At 35.2% G+C, this 17,551-nt stretch overlaps 1 protein-coding gene across 1 annotated transcript in view; it reads right to left on the bottom strand.

Annotated features, from left to right (window-relative positions):
- Positions 1 to 17,551, bottom strand: part of LOC117104560 — a 28,203-nt gene that overhangs the window by 8,299 nt on the left and 2,353 nt on the right. Inside the window, exons 4-9 of the mRNA XM_033245415.1 lie at positions 15,150 to 15,170; positions 14,421 to 14,444; positions 14,112 to 14,132; positions 8,223 to 8,249; positions 7,745 to 7,771; positions 5,439 to 5,724 (exon numbers count right to left, since the gene is read on the bottom strand). Of these exons, the coding sequence (XP_033101306.1) occupies positions 5,439 to 5,724; positions 7,745 to 7,771; positions 8,223 to 8,249; positions 14,112 to 14,132; positions 14,421 to 14,444; positions 15,150 to 15,170 (406 nt within the window). The remainder of the gene's footprint in view (positions 1 to 5,438; positions 5,725 to 7,744; positions 7,772 to 8,222; positions 8,250 to 14,111; positions 14,133 to 14,420; positions 14,445 to 15,149; positions 15,171 to 17,551) is intronic.

Here is a 17,551-nt window from a genome sequence, read left to right as displayed (position 1 = left end):
AATTCCATGTTAGGGTGTTGTTAATGGTAACTCCAAGATGTTTGTGAGAGGTAACAAAGACAATAGGATGGTTATCGATGATAAGTTGTGTTAGAAATTGTTTTGAGCTTTTCTACAAGACCAATTATCATTGATTTAGTTTAAGCCATAGAGAAAGGCGGTTAAGGGGTAGGTTAAGTTTTTGCTCGAGTAGTGGTAATGTGGTGTTACTGTAATAGATAATGGTATCATCAGCATACATGTCAGTGTGTATAATAAAATCAATGTTAGTAATAAAAGATGGAAGATCATTAATATATAAAGAAAACAATAGTGGTCCTAACGTAGAAACTTGAGGAACTCCAGCTAGTACGGTGTAGGTGTCAGATAAAATGTGACCATAAAGGACTTGTTGAGTGCGAGAGGTTAAGTAAGATTTGAACCAAGAAGTGGTTAAAGCTGAGAAACCGTAGAAGGAAAGTTAAGACAGCGAAATTGCATGATTAACGGTGTCAAAAGCTTTCCTAAGATCTATAAAGATCGAGCCAGTCAACTTTCTTTGTTTATTTGTTAAAAGCAAGTTGTCATAAGTGTTAGTAAATGTGGTTAGTGTATACATGTAGAATGTTTAGGTCGAAGGCCAAGATGAGAGAAGCAGATGAGCTTATTATAATTGAGGTAAGTGTAGAGCTGTAAAGATACAGCTTTTTTAATGATTTTATAAGATGTAGGGAGAATAGAAATAGGACGGTAATTATTAATAAGCTATTATTTTTTTGCCCGATTTATAGACATGTGTGACCTTAAAGTGCTTCCAGAGAAATGGAAAGATGCCAGAATTGAGGGATAGATTGAAGATAAACGTAAGGTGGGGTGATATTAGGGGATCAGCAAGTTTCAGGAGTCTGCTATTAGTGTTATCTAAACCAGAAGACTTATGGGGATTTGAAGTAATAAGCTCTTGGAAAACCAAATCATTACTAATATTTTCAAAAGAAAAATTATGGGCGCAAGGAGTAAGATATGACAATGGATCAACGTAAGAGTGCAAAGATAAGTTAGCCTGCATTAACAAAGCACGTGTTGAAGAAGTTAGCAATAGTTTTAGGATCCGAAATGTCAGTATCATTAATAGAGAAGGAAGGTGATAAAATATTAGAATATTTAGAAAGAACAAGATCCTTAAGACCTTTCCGGATCTGTTTAGTATTTACCTTTGTTGTTAGTAACATGGGACTTATAGTAATCAGTTTTAGCATTTCTACAAATAGTTTTTTGTATAATTGACGATAGTTTGGTAAGTCCTTAGCGTCCTTAGTTTTTTTTTCTTTCTTTTTTTTGTTAGCTTTTTTCTTTAATTTGTCTCTCTGATGAAAACGATAAAAAAAAAACATCATGTCTCTCCAATAACTATATAGGTAAGTTGTATTAAAATCTTCTGGTTACATACGTGCGTGCTTATCACAAATACCATTGAAGATATTAGTCCAAATGGTAAAAGCTTCTTCTGTGGTGTTTGAATTATAACGTTCAGATTAATCCTGGTGTTCTATATCCTAAAAAACGTTATACTGTTAAAATACTTGAAGGGTCTGAAGGTCTTCAGAATATTTATAAGATATTTCGTAGATACATGAACACTTTTTGGCACAGGAATTTGTAGAAAAGGTGGGGTGTAACGATGACGCAACACTACGTGTGGGGACAAAGGGGAAGGGGAACCGTAATTGGGTCAGGAAAACCGTAACTGGACTAGGAGACGTGAGGGAACCCTCAATAGTATCGGGCTTTCACAATGTACGGATTGAAGGCGATAATTCAATCGATTTCAAAATCTCATAATTCGAAATATTACATAGGCCTAAAGTAGTGTCGCCGATGCATTTGGCCCTTTCGTAAACACACAATGCCAACCCTGAGCCACCGTACACCAAGATTCTTTAGTTTCTACGCGTGCACTAACAATTTGCGTCGTAAGCGAATGAGCTTGTGAAAACAAACTCAATTGATTTCTGTATTTCCTCCATAGGCAGCAAGTGTACAGATCACATACTACATTTTGAATCTCAATGAGTGTAGTAAATTTATTTTCTTTCACTATGACAAGGCAAATCCCAAATAATACATTTTAAAAATCTTAAAACATAATTTAGCACAAATGTAAACTAAATCAAAAGTCCTGAGTATTTGCCATGAGAATATGGAAAATGGCAGCGCTGTTCTATTTTACGATTTAGTGTAATGTTATAACAGTACATAGGGCCAGCCTAAGCATCTTACTTGAAGTGTAACAGGGCCTATGTTATGACCACAAAAATTGCTATGCTAGCCTAAGTTTTTAATTTTATTACCACTGGGCGGGACTCTAGCTGTCAAAAAATCAAATACCGTATTATACTGTCTAGCTAGGCCCTGAGGTCGTGCGTAGTCGTAATCTTTTGAAGTTTTTTTGTTTTTCTTTTAAACTTTGTGTTTCCTGTCGTAAAATATCACGACAATAATATACTAAAATATGTACTAAAAGTTTAAACTTTTGATCACAACACAAACAAATTTCCTTACCGTGAAATTTTCGACCGTATGCCACGGTCTTCAGCACAATGACTGGAATGTGACTTGAAGGCTACGCCGATTTTGGGCACGTGATCTTACGAACACGTGACTCCAAAATCGGATCGTAGATATTTGGCAGTTTGTGTCGGCCCCCGTCTCGGTTTAGCGTTGGTTTGTTCACACGGATATAAATTGCCTCTTTTACACATCTTTCAAATTGTCTTGGTACCCTGTCAAGAATGTTGACCTGTGCCAGGTCCACATGATGTCCAGGTGATTCAATGTGTATATGTTGAGAGATTTCCGATGAAGTTGAACTCGGTCTACGATGTTCCAAGAAACAGAGTTCTTTCTGATTCCCCAATGTAAGAATCCTTACATTTGTCGGAAGTAGTTTTGCCTTGGCATGGGATGTGGTAGATGGCGCCTGTGATGTCTTTCTTTTGGCTCTTGTCCTTTGTTGATACTAACAACTGTCTTAAGGTGCATGTGGGTTTAAAGCACGTTGTGATGCCAAATGTTTCGAAGGTTCACTTGAGGGTTTCAGAGACTCCCTTTATATATGGGATAACGGCCAATCCTTTATTAGTTGTCTTATGCCTTTGGCAGTCATTCTTGCCCTTATGTCTCCTAGTTGCTCGATTGATAGCCCAGTTTGGATAACCACATCTATTCAGAGCTTGATCGATGTGTAAGCATTCATGAATTTTGTCTTCCTCCTTCTTGACAAGTGAGTTGGCTCTATGGTAAAGTGTATTGATGACCCCTAATTTATGTTGAAGAGGGTGGTTAGAGTAAAAGTTAAGGTATTGATCAGTGTGTGTCGGTTTCCTGTAGAATTTGATATTAATGCTACCATCATTCTGTATTACTGTAAGCGTGTCAAGAAAAGCCAGCGAATCTGTTGTGAATTTAATATCCGGGTCCAATGAATTCAGATGATCAGTAAATTCTTGAGCGTGAGCTTTCTTCAGTTTTGTATGTGTGTCATCAACATATCTGTACCACCAAATTGGGGGATGAAGGGCAGTCTTAATAGGCAGTTGTTCCATATTTTCCATGTAAAGATTGCATACGATGGGGGATACCGGTGAGGCCATAGCCGCTCCACGGATTTGCTGGCAAAACGTGCCATTGTATACGAAATATGTGCACCTCAGGCATACCTCCAAGAGCTTAATAATCTGTTGTGGTGTAACGGTGGTCCTATTACTAAGAGTAGGATCGTTTTGCAGTCTGGTGTGAATGATTTCCAACGATTTATCCACTGAAACTGACGCAAAGAGTGCTGTAACATCATACGATCTTAACTCTTCATCCTCTTCAAATCTCTTGTTTTTTATTAGTTTTGAGAATTCTAAAGAATTGACCACCCGATGAATTGAATTTCCAACTAAAGGTGAGAGAATTTCAGCCAAAAACGTTGCTGAACTCTAAGTGATCGAGTCAATACTACTGACGATTGGTCTCAATGGGATGTTTACTTTATGAATCTTGGGCAGACCATAACATTTAGGAGGCATTTCAGTGGTGGGGTATAATTTCCGACACAAACTGCCAAAGATCTACGATCCGATTTTGGAGTCACGTGTTCGTAAGATCACGTGCCCAAAATCGGTGTAGCCTTGAAGTCACATTCCAGTCATTGTGCTGAGGAAGACCGTGGCATACGGTCGAAAATTTCACGGTAAGGAAATTTGTTTGTGTTGTGATCAAAAGTTTAAACTTTTCGTACATTCAAATACCAACACAGATGAGCTATTTTTCGAATAATAATAATAATAATAATAATAATAATAATAATAATAATAATAATATTTTTTGCTTATATAGCGCAATATGCTAAAGCCTCAGTGCGCTTAACAATAAAACTGAAAATGAATGAAGACAAAATTTAAGAAAAGTACAGGTTAAATATATTATACTGTCTAATAATGTCATCTGTGCTGTAAGTGTAAATCTTGTACCTTATAAAAGCTAAAAATAAGACTTAGGGACAGCTATGTTCATCTTTTGCGCTCTATAAACCACAATAACTCGGACTCATAGACAAGCATAAGATAATCATGATCTAAGATGTCTTGTTAGTTGGCTTATTTCTGGCAATTCCGTGAACGTGGAAAGGATAACTTAGTTTCTTAGTGGATTTATCTTCCTTGAGGGTTGAAACAATGCTGGGGTGTCCCTCGTGGAAGTGTGCGACTAACCTGTAAGAGCCCTGAATCAAAAATGGCCGCCTTCCGCCATTTTAAGTTTTTTTCAGTGTATTGGCCTACATGGCCGCTTTAGCCAATGGGTGTGAAGGTTTAGTACGTCCAGGAATTTATATCTGTTGTTGGATTCAATACAACCTTTATTCGATTTCGACCTAGTTTAGATCTTCAAATTGAAGGGAGCTGCTAAGTGAATGTGTGAAATTCTGGAGTTTAAGAACACGCAAAGTCAAAGTGTACATTGAAAAAAGAGATTGTTTGATTGATAGCCAACGTTTGTAACCTGTTGCACTTTGTATAGTCAGTAGCATTCAGTAGCATTCTTGGATTTGAAGGTCAAACCTAAATTATTCGGACATCAAACACGAATTCTTGTATATTAACAACAGTACACTAGACTTTTATAATAATGAACTAAAAGCTTCATATTTTATTAATCAAATGTTGACCCTTTACTTCACAGATGACATTAGGAATATTTCTAGATTTAAACGTCAACACTAACACAATAGAAAATCAGATATGACTTCCTAGATATTAAAAATACAGCATTTTAGAATTTTTAAACAATGGGACTAAAAACTTCATTTTTACTCCATAAATGGATGTTACTATAATAATAATAATAATAATAATAATAATAATAATAATAATAATAATAACAATAATGATAACAATAAGGATATAACTTACTTTTATACCTTTCCGTCAACCTATCATCATAATGGGTCCAAGCTGGTTGCCACATTATTAAGTCTGCATTCAACTTCGTTTGTATCCAATAATTTTCCTTCACACTGGAAATGGTCGCAATATGTCCGCCAAGTGTTTGGCAAGTACTGTTTGCTGATAGATAGTCAGTATGTGTGTCTTGAGCCAAGTAATAGCAGCTTATAAAATCAGCGTTAAATTCCCATTCCATCGGACACTCTGTTAATTTTACAAGTTTGACCTGAGATTTTTCGAAGTTGAAAGTGTGCTATGGTGTCTCAAAATGTGTTAATGTGAATTTTGAAAGTGTGCCTGACATATTGGAACGTGTTTCCGTTGAATTTGGCCCTTTCATAAACTCGCCGTGCCAACACTGAGCCGCCATGCCTAAAACTAATTATAATAAAACTAGGCCCTATATAATGTTTACTTTTAAATCACACTAAATCGTAAAATTCAGAACAGTGCTGTCATTTTTTCGATTCTCTCATGAAACTAGTGCGAAGTTTTAGAATTTTTATTTAGTTTACATGTTTGGTAAATTGTGGTTTTATAGAAATAATATTTGGGATTTGTCTGTCATAGTAAAGACAATTATAATAATTTCACTACAATTATTGAGACTCAAAATTGAGTTTATGTGTGGAGGCAATACTCGTCATAGTCTAAAGAATTATTTTTAAAAACTCGGTCGCGTTTACGACTCAAAATGATAGCGCATGCGTAGAAACTACATAATTTTGGGAACTCGGCTCAGGGTTGGCACATTGTTTACGAAAGTTGTAATATGCGTTGTTGTGACACTTATGGACAACTGTAGGTTTCTTATCTGCCACCCATTGTAATTGTGGCCTAGTTTAGCCTAAATAAAATACTTGGCTGCAGGCGTGTTGTTTCTTGTATTACTGCTTAGAATATTTTTGAAAACATAAGTGTACATAGGTCTAGGCAACTAGAAGCGGGATAGCCTTAAAGACATCCAGGTAGATTTATTATTATTCTTAATCTTGCAATAACCTAGTATATAGTATACATGTGGGTACAAGTTGTGGGTGCGAGTTGACATGGGTACGAGTTACCCCCTGTCGCCTGACGAACGACTAGGTCGTCGGACCAAATCGAAAATATTGTGGTCTAAAGGCACATTTAGGACCACATTAAGCCATAAGAACTCTCCCCATAAACCCTAAAGGCATGTTTATACTTGCAACGATAACGATAACGATAAAAAGCTAAAAAGTAATTGTTACATACAGAAAATAAAAGAAATAAGGGAAATGTTTACACTAGGACGATTCGATAACGACTTATCGTGTATAAAATAATTTAACGAATCAATTCAAATGAAAAAAAACAGTAAAAAACAGTAAAATAATAATAATATGTCGTAGTAGTCAAAACAATTTTATAGTTTTTTTCCATAATTATGACGTCATTTGAATTGATTTGTCAAAATATTTTGTTATCGTATACACGATAAGTCATTATCGGATCGTCCTAGGGTTATTTCTTTTATTTTCTATATGAACAATTGATTTTTAGCTTTTTATCGTTATCGTTATCGTTGAAAGTATAAACAGGCCTTTATAGGGATTTTTTTTTATTCCATGTAGTCGGTCGAGGCTTCGTCGGCGCCTTGGTTTGGACCCCTCCGTCGGACACGTCGGACCCCTTGTCGGCAAATTTCCGGAGCAACCACTGATGCAAACTCGTACCCATGCCAACTCGTACCTACTTTGGCGAATCCATACCCGAATTTAGGTGAACTCGTACCCACCATTGGAGATCACGTACCCATGACTTTTGGCGAACTGGTAGCCAAATGTTTTCACATTTATTTATTTAATATAGTCCAAGATGCATAGGCCTGTTGCGTATGTTTCCCCCCACCCCCCTAAATTATGTCTTGATATATTTAATGATATTATTGGACAATGTAGTTATTTGTTTTTGTCTAGCTAGTCACGTACACTATGCTTCAATTATGATGTAATATCACGAACTCGTACCCAACTGTTTCCACGATTTAACTTTTTTAGTGCAATTAAATGGAAATATAATAAAATAAAATATAGTTTTAATATAATTTATAATATACATACATGATAATGGCCGTTTAGGGATTCTTTTTACGTTTAATAAAGCAAAAAAAAAAAAAATTAAAAAAAATCTAGGCCTAATAATTATCACCATGACTAGTACTGGTTGCCTGGAAACTAACTACAAAACAATTCGGAAACAAATGAAACATGTTCCCACGGCACTGTAAACAAGTAATTGCAACCAACCTGTACACATGGTAAAGCACTTAGCATCTAGAAGAAAAGACAAAGGTATGCACATTAAATTAAATTGCGAAATAATCTTGCTTATTAGTTATCGTACATTTATTCACATGCCGAAAATGTTTCCAGTAATTTGGCACTGATTAACCCAGGAGTTGGTTAAGATTTAGTAATAGATGGTGTCTACCTGTATCTGTCCCAGGAAATCCTTTACACATTGATAATAATTATTATTAACTTTGTAGGCCTATGGATATTGATTAAATCATTGTACAATGATTTAATCGATATCCAGTATGCTTACTTTTACATACACATATAGACGATTGTTATAAGATTGGCTGCCGTCTAAGAGGTACCCAGTCCTAGAATACGTGCATTATCAACACTGATGGCATTTTCAAGCAGTATATTTTAAACAAAATTTTGACGAAAATATCCTAAACCCAAATATAGTTATTTAGTAACTGTTCCAACCAACCTTCACACTTTGAGAAACATACATCACCTAAACAAATAAAACAAAAATACCAACAATAATGTACCTTGCATTACAAAGACTATGGAAATATAGAAAATCATTTTTAATATCGTAAAGGCTTTGTCAATAAGGTTCCACATGTCATTAGTATTCTTTCTACTTAATTATGCTCAAAAATGGTTAATGAAACATTTGTTGGGGTCTAGGGGAATATATTTCATATACTGTACAGTTTTTAAATTATATTTAGAATATTCTAATAGTGTAGACTACCACGAGTAATAAAGTGATAGCATGACTTGAGAAGTAATTGAACGATTACGATTAAGTATTTTAAACATTACTGTAAACACTCACAATAATAAAGATTTCTAATCTTAAACAATGTGACACATACCCTGACATCTTTACAATGGTCACTGGTCACTGAGGAGGAAGATAAAATCATGGCCTTGGAAAAATATGGTCACCCTTTCAGTATGTGTGTGTGTGTGTGTGTGTGTGGGTCTGTACAGGCGGGGTGTGTGTTTGGGTGTGTGTAGGTTTGAGGGGGTGTGTGTGGGAGTAGGTGTGAGGGTGGGTGTGTGTGTGTGGGTATAAACGTGTGCAAAATTTGCTGTCGCCGATGCACGCATCACCACCCACCTGTAGGAATCCAACTGCTATATTTGTTAATAAAGGTTCTATTCTGCCCTCCTCGAAGAAAAGGCATTAAGTAACAAAAATGAGAGTTTTGAGTAAATGAGCAGAATGCGTTTGGGTTTTCCCAAGAAAAGTACTAATGATTAAAAAATTTTTAAACTATGGTTTGTTTAAATATATTGCTAAAAATTTGCCACATACTTTTCATTAATTTTTTTTCTTAAGGGGCGAAAATGGAGATAATGCCTTTTTTTGGAGTAATAATGATTATAAATGTGGTTAAATACTTTTTGAAGTCGGGGAATATCTGCAAAAATTATTTATACACATACATAAATAATTAATTTATTTAAATGTATGTATATGAATCTAATCTATATATTCATAACATTATATTTTATAAATATGTTACTCCAAGAAATGAAATTTAATATTAAAAAATATTAAAATAGTTGAAAGCTGCAAAATCTTCTATCCAACGTTTTAAAACTCAAGTATGTTTCAAATCCAAAAGTTGAGTGAAAAATTAGGGGGGGGGTGGTAGCCTAGCTTGAACTGTTCTTATCATTTTAGGTTTGTCAAAATACGTTACAGACTTATTTTATTAATGGTTCGGTAACTAGCCCATCATCATATTTTTAAATCTTAGCACATTGCAGCTATTATTTTTACAATGGTAAAATGTATTTGCAGAATACAATCGTGTTGATTAATTAATTATATGAAATAAATATGTGATGCTACCACACAATAAAATACAATTTTATATAGGGTTATTATAATGAAATAACATAACATAGATAATCGTGTACAAAACACTTCAAAAAAGAATATTTACAATGCTGAGTACAATGATATTGTACTTGCTCTTCCAAAAGACTTCTTAAAAGATTTGCGCTGCAACTTACGCCATTACGACAAAAGTATTACAAGAATCGTAGAATTGATAGTTGAACGTAATAAAATACAAAGCAGGTAAATAATTTTCTCAGGGTATTTTTGAAATAAAGCAATTTTTAACTTGGCATCAGGAACAGAGAAATTAATTAATTTAACGGTTCCCTGCTTGGCATTATTTGTTGAGGATTCCAAGCTAGTTAAATAGATATTCGTTACACTAGCATCTGATTGGTTACTTACTATCTGTCCTGCGTGAAGTCAATGTTCAATGCACATAAACCTTTTCTCTGAGTATTTGTAGTGACAGTTGCAGATAATGCCCAATTTTAAAATAAAATTTCATATTTCCAGACATTAATTTGGAACTTTGATGAACCAAGGTGATAGATTAGACATAAGGAGTCACGTAAGCCAAAAATCTCAATTTTGAAAAAAAATGTATTAATGCCTTTTCTCAGAGGAGGGCAGTATTGTTCTGCTCTGTGTAAGGGATATTGCGAAAGGACTTCTTCTTGTTTTAAACTCCTCAAGTACTAAACTCAAGTACACTTGAAACCTAAGAACACTATTCGCCAACTCCGGGTGTCATCAAAGTGCACAATGGATAGGAATGATAAGTACAACACGGCATATATAACTGTCATGCTTCGTATATAGGAGAAACTAAACAACCCTTGGGTGTCAAAGCCGCTGAACACAAAAGGATCCCCTGTCCACAGTGACTGGGCACACGAAAACCACTAGACACGCCATCCAGTCGGAGGGCTTTAATATCTGGTACAGTACTCAGATCCATCATAGGATGGGAATTGGAATCCAGGAGGCAGCCCATATTATACGAAACAGGAGCATCCTGAACAGAAAGAGCTGGTGGTACCACCTTCCCGCTCTTTAGTACTGTCTGACGGTGTTGTATCTCAGCAGCGTGACCACTCACAATTTTTGATATACCCAATAACTGGGTCGAAATTACCCAAGATTCAGAAAAAATGGCCCAAAATTACCCAAGATTCCTGAAAATGCATTAAAATTTGAAAACAACGTGTTTTTCGCATGTATAGTTTAACTTTTAGTTCAATTTATAAATTATTTTTTATTGTAATTGCTTGTGTTAATTATTAAAATTAATGTTCATTAGGTGATAATACGGATAGAAAAATACGCCCTCAGTCGGCCAGTGTTATCAGTAGATCAGCGATCAAGTTTTATTATGTAATGCATTAATTAGGTAAGATCTATGGCAACGCAAATCACAAATAAACAATTTTGAACCCATGTTTATAGCAATTAACAGTCAATTAACAATGTTATGTGCACTTTGTTGAGTTTTGCTTACTTGAATGGACTGAAATATACTTTGTTACTTCCTAATTCTTCCTCTATGACAAAAATATTTAATTGTCTTAGTAAAAATAAAATACCCAATGATTTGAACGGAACCCAAGACCAAGTCAAAATACCAAGGATCTTGGGTAAATACCCAAGCAGTGGTCACACTGTATCTCAGTAATACTGTCAACAGTGCCACCACATAATTATTGGGTAGCTGATGAAAAGTGAGCGAGTTGCCAGAAAGAAAAGAAAATCTCCTCCACCAGGTAATGAAAAATAACTGTTTGAAACAAGATTCTACAAACATCTTTGCAAGTTATTACACCTCAAGTTAAAATTATGTACAGAATTCATAACGATGAATGATCATGCAACGATGCTGTGTAAGAATGGTGAAAGATCAAATAATAGGGAGGTTTCGCACGCGAACGTATACGTGTACGCATACGTTTAGCTGTCTCTAACCGTTCGTAGCCATTTTGTGTTTTTTTCCCCAATCAACAGCGCAATTCAAGCGTAGCCTAGGCCTAGGGTCTTAGCTTAGGCCTGCTAGGCCTAGCTGTTCTCTTCTCTCTTGTAGCCGAAAAATACTTCCTTTGTTGACCAGAATTGTTGGTTATTTTGTGATAGGCCCTATTGTTTATGACTCAAAAGTGCATGACTAGAAGCAGGCCTGGGCCTACACAAAATCCCGACACCACCAAGGTCAAAGCACCGACGTTTTGTACCCAAAAATGAGACGCATACTATCGTAATTTTCTGTCTTCAAATGTCATTTTACACAGTTCAATATTTAAGCCTAAGTCTAAACTTATAAGAACTAATATTTCAACCAACCTTGAAACTGTCGGAAAAAATTGAATCGTTCTAAAACAAAGAAATATAAACATTAAATATTAATACTATAAATATATTCGACTGTAGTGCCGTGAATCAGAAAAACGCATTATATCCACTTTTGAATTTTTTTAGGTTTTTGGCTTAGGGGCATCCTATGGATAAAATCTGTCATAGTATTAGACCTGAAGTCTAACGCATGAATTCTACAGGCAAAACTGGATATAGTGCCCAATATCTGATTGTTCATGCTTTATTGGCTTTTGTTTTAATTTAGTCTAGGACCTGACTAAGATGTGTATGCACTTTATTTAGGAGGGAATATCTCAACTGTTATAGACTAATATGAACCCTAGCAATAACATGGGATGTGTGCCAAAATCTCTATCCGGGACGAACAGCCCGAAAATGACCACGCCCTTTATTAAATGACCACGCCCCCTTTTTTATAGGGTAGGGGTATTTTGAAATTAAGCTAGACGGTATAAGAAAATATCAAATGAAGGGGTTTTTGTTCTAAATGAGCACACATGACAAGGGGATTAAATTCCTGAAATTACATCTTAGTCACGTTTTCAGTTGATATGCAAATTAGCTTAAATATGCAAATTAGGAGTGAAAAATTAGGGTTCCCATGGGCTGAGAACCACTGCTCCAAGAGACCATGCACATTTCTATTGGCTTTAATGTGACATTTGCTTAAAAAATGACCGGAAATGCCATAGGCCTATTTGACTTATTTGCAAATTTTCCCTATTCCCACGACTACTGACTAAAAAGTTTGTTTTGGTCTCAAACAACACATATTCAAGTTCCGATTCACTGTAATTCACTCAGAAATTGCACAAACTACATTCCTGACATTTGACCCTGCAGGCAAAAGTGCAGCTGCAATACCATAACAACAGTTTGAGAGTGTTGATTTTGGTATAAAATCAATATGCATGGTCCGAACAACTAAAAAAAGATAGCAACTCGCTACGACCAGCGGTTCTCAGAACATAGGAACCCTATTTTTTCACTCCTAATTTGCATATTCAAGCTAATTTGCATATGAACGGAAAATGTGACTGAGACGTAATTTTAGGAATTTATTCCCCTTGTCATGTTTGCTCATTTAGAACAAAAACCCCTTCATTTGCTATTTCCTTATACCGTCTAGCTTAATTTCAAAATACCCCCTACCCTATAAAAAGAGGGCGTGGTCATTTAATAAAGGGCGTGGTCATTTTCGGGCTGTTCGTCCCGGATAGAGATTTTGGCACACATCCCATGTTATTCCTAGGGTGAAGTGCATACAAATCTTAGTCAGGTCCTCTGTTTGGAAAAGTGCATCATGTCAATTTTGACTGGGTTATAGAAAATAATAATCATTATAAAAGTACTTTAGTATGTTTTTCTATTATGTAGTTAGAACATTTACACAAAAATAAATAGAATTTATTTCCATAGCAACAGGCTAACAAGAAATTCGTTATGCTAATTAGATATCTCAAAACTATAACTATAGCTTATAAAGCGTTCTTCCGAATCACGGCAGTGTAGTCCTACTACAATAACATGGACGTTTAACTAAAAGCTACTTTATTGCAATAGATAGAGAATCCAAGCCGATCAGTAGATGGCGGTGTTTCCACAACATATTCAATCATCATTCTACTGTATGCAATGTGGCGATTAGAAACTCAACACACTTACTGTATTTGTACATATGAACCCGCGCGAACTTACCTACTAGCATTCGTAATTGTTCCTAAAATTCTCCCGCTAACTTTAAAATTTCCAATTTATTTCCTCTATGGTTTGACGGTGGGAGACCGTCTTATAAACTGTTCTTTTCTATACCAGTTTAACAGTTGATTATTAGATAAGTCTATCTATTGTGGCCGCATTGAACCGGAATAGCTAGTACTGCATGTTGCATACATGAAACTTGTAAACAACATCTAGAAAATGTTTGTTGAAAATTATGTTTTATTTCATTTATGTCTTCAACAAATTGAGAACACTTCATATTGGCTTGAAAGTGGAACATGAGTTTTAATATGACTGTCATATTTATCTATTAATTGCTGTGTACTATGATAATGTATTATGTTGAATCAATTATTAAGTATGTAGAAAGGGCATTTAAAGCCGTTACGCATTTAAAGCTAAACATGGACTATCGCAACTAACCATCACACCTCCTGTAGCAATCTGAAAAATAACACCAAATCAATAATTATTAATTCAAAAACTGAGTTATTATGTATTACATTGCATATGCAAGGTTTATGACAGCACAATAAAAATGTAATTTCAAAACACAAATAATTTTGTATATTGCTTTAAATGTACACATTATAACATGACCGTCATCTTAATAACAACAATATCGTAACGTTTTATTATCCTGTAGTAATACTGTCTACGTTTTATCAAATAAGTGGCAGTTATTACCACATTGCTATTGCACATTCAAAGCAAAATCAAATTACAACTAACCATGACCACATCTTTTGTAACATTCTGGTAAAGAAAAACAGAAAATATAATTAATTGTATTACTTATCTGTGCACACTTTTTTGATATTACAATTCAAGAAACTGTCAGCTCATTTTTGAATTTTATAGGTTTGATAACACACGATCTGTATGTTTATGTAGTAAATGTCACAAGCTACTTGGTGGTGATGAGGTATAGTGTAAAGGGCAGAGCAACTCAAGAAAAAGTGCTCAGAAAAGGCTGACTCCTCGTTTGGTTGACCTAAGACTTGTCAATAGCAGACCATGAATACATTTTTTTTAGCCAGTCCTGTCTGAAGATATGTTATCCTATTACATGGGTGGTTGGTAAAATCCGAGTGGTAAACAGGATTAGTGTGGCTACAAGCCTGATGGAAATATGGCCAGGTAGAAAAACAAAAAAAGTGAACGTGTTTGTGGCCGCACTGAACTTGCCTAGTAAATTGCATTTTGTCTGTTTAAGTGGAGTTTCTAAATGAAATGCATAAGTTTGATGCAATGTATGTATCTTTCTATGTATATTTATATAGATAGATTTTTTATGGCACAGAACGCCATAAAAATGTACTAGTGTTTAAACATGACCACATTTATAACATTTTCATAACTCTGCAAAGACACTGTTTTATTACGTTTGATCGATTGTTTGTTTTCAATACAACATTCACACATTTAAGCCAAATATTTAAGAACTACTTATAAACTAACCGTCACACCCCTTGTAACAATCTGGAAAAGAAAAGAAAAAAAAAAACACAGAACAATAACACGGTACTAATAAAGACATTCAGAAAATTATCATATGTACTTTTTTGATATGGTACACTTCAACTGATCTAATAAGTGCAGCACCGTCAAAGCGTGTTATTTTTTTTCGCTTTTTTTTTTCGTATAGCGAAACGTATTGTATTAAACATCCCATTTCTTACAAAATTAATGATGCTAAAATCATCTTAACACTCCCTAATAAATAAGGGCAGCGGTGAAGTAGTATTAAGTCATTAAAGGTATCCCGATTTATTGTTCAACTATGTTAACAGCAATTCAAAAATAGCCTTTAGCCTTCAAAATTTTAATTTTACAAATTGCTGTTGTAATAAAACCTACAATGGAATGGAACTGTAGATGATGAAGAGGCTTGCCTTACAATCCAATCCCAGTGTCAATGAGTTTAAATTCCTGTCAGTGTTACACGTATAACACTAATGAATGAAATTAAGCAGCATCAACTTGCAGAACACATTGTAAAATATTGGATAGACGTAGCCTGCCTACAGGAAATCAAAACACGGGGAAGCGTTGACGTTAACACAGATGAATGCCGGTACATTAACCTGCAAAAAATCCAGCTGAACTGGACAAGGTATGCAGGGACCTGGATGACTTAGTCAAAACATATGCTAACCACACATTGTTGATTATTTGTGGAGACTTTAACTCAAAAATAGGGAAGAAAAAGATGAGAACGGTGTGGGCAATTATTCAAGTGGATATCGCAATAATAATGGCCAAATTTTAATTAATTTCTGTGAGAAAAATGATTTATTCATTACTAACAGTGCTTTTCAACATCCAGCACGGCATATTACATGGGGAAAAGAAAGGCGTAATAAGGATAGTCTTATCACCACGGTTTATAATCAAATTAACTTTATTAATTTGAAATCCAGAATAAAGCCCTTATTGAAAGACTCCAGATCTTATGGAGGGACAATTACCTCAAGTGATCACAGAATAGTTACCGCTCGCTTTAATCTTGCCTGGCATAAAATAAAACTACAACGAGTACAAAATGAGAACAGAAAATTTGCATTAAAATACTAACGCTAAACGGAGACAAAAGAAAGTATACCGACAAACTCATTGACCTTACAACAAAAACAAATATACCTGTGCAACCAGGTAAAGCCAGGCAACATATCAAAGAAAACACCACACAAGCCGCGGAACAGGTGATCGGGTTTGAACAGAGAACAATACATAATAAATCGTATGACGCTCAAATCCAAGATCTATCTAAACAACAGAAAGATCTAAGACGCCCTAAGACGTCATCTAAGAAAATTTACTTTACCGTTTTCATGAGGGGGAAAACCTTAAACTTTGAAGAACAAAGTCATTAGACACCTAGCTCAAAAGTCGAGAAAGGTCATTTCCCGCCATCTAGAAATCAAAATTTTCCCGGGGGAGGAATGTTGACCCCACCACCTAGATTTGATTCCAGATCTGCATGATTCATATTCCCATTCATCTTATAAGCAGTGGCGTAAAAGGGCAGAATGTCCCCCCTGACGGTTTTTACCGGGCTGACCAAGCCGTCGTACCGGACTGGGTAAGAAGAGAAAAGAAAGGGAGGGAGGGAAAGAGAAATAAGGGGAAAGAAAAGAAAGGAAAAAGGAAAAGAAAAAGGGAAGAGAAAAATAAAGACAAGAATAAAAAGGAAGATATAATGAACAGATATCACAATACCCAGGCCTGCAACCCCTTCTCCACTTTAAAAAGTGTCCATAGCGCATTTGATCTAAGACGCCAGGTATTCTCCGCAGTGGAGTAACCACCGGGGGACAAGGGGAAAATATCCATCTGTGGAAAATCTTTCCCCATTGAATGCACTTTTCACCCGGGAAAGTGCCTGAAAATCTCAAATTTTAAGGCTTTCCTTTGCCTTCTAAGTTACAACACATAGTCCCCAACTCAAGAAAGAAAATTTAAGATAGATCGTTTTACCTAAAAGAAGGGCCTCAATGTGTAATGATGTTGAAAGAATATGTTTGTAATAAATAAAGCCATAAGGAAAATGCTTATATTCAGTTTAAAAAAAACGAGTGTGGCCATATATAACACAAGAGCATTTCTTGTTGAGGTAGGCCAATTTCCTCTAAAAATTGCACATTTAGGGAGTTTTTATCAATTCCGACGAAATTAGAACTTCAGACTGAAAATTTAAGATAGATCGTTTTACCTAAAAGAAGGGCCTCAATGTTTAATTATGGTGAAAGAATAGGCCTATGATTGTAATAAATAAAACCACATGAAAATGCTTATATTTAGTTTCAAACACACGTGTGTGGCCTATATTAATAATAAAATAAGCCCTATGTCGTATTGTT

Source organism: Anneissia japonica, unplaced genomic scaffold (genome assembly GCF_011630105.1).
Source record: "Anneissia japonica isolate Jap-2015-1 unplaced genomic scaffold, ASM1163010v1 scaffold287755_len519135_cov135, whole genome shotgun sequence".
NCBI classification, from domain to species: Eukaryota; Metazoa; Echinodermata; class Crinoidea; order Comatulida; family Comatulidae; genus Anneissia; species Anneissia japonica.
Note: the sequence above shows the minus strand (reverse complement) of the source record. Positions and strands in the feature narration are given on the sequence as shown.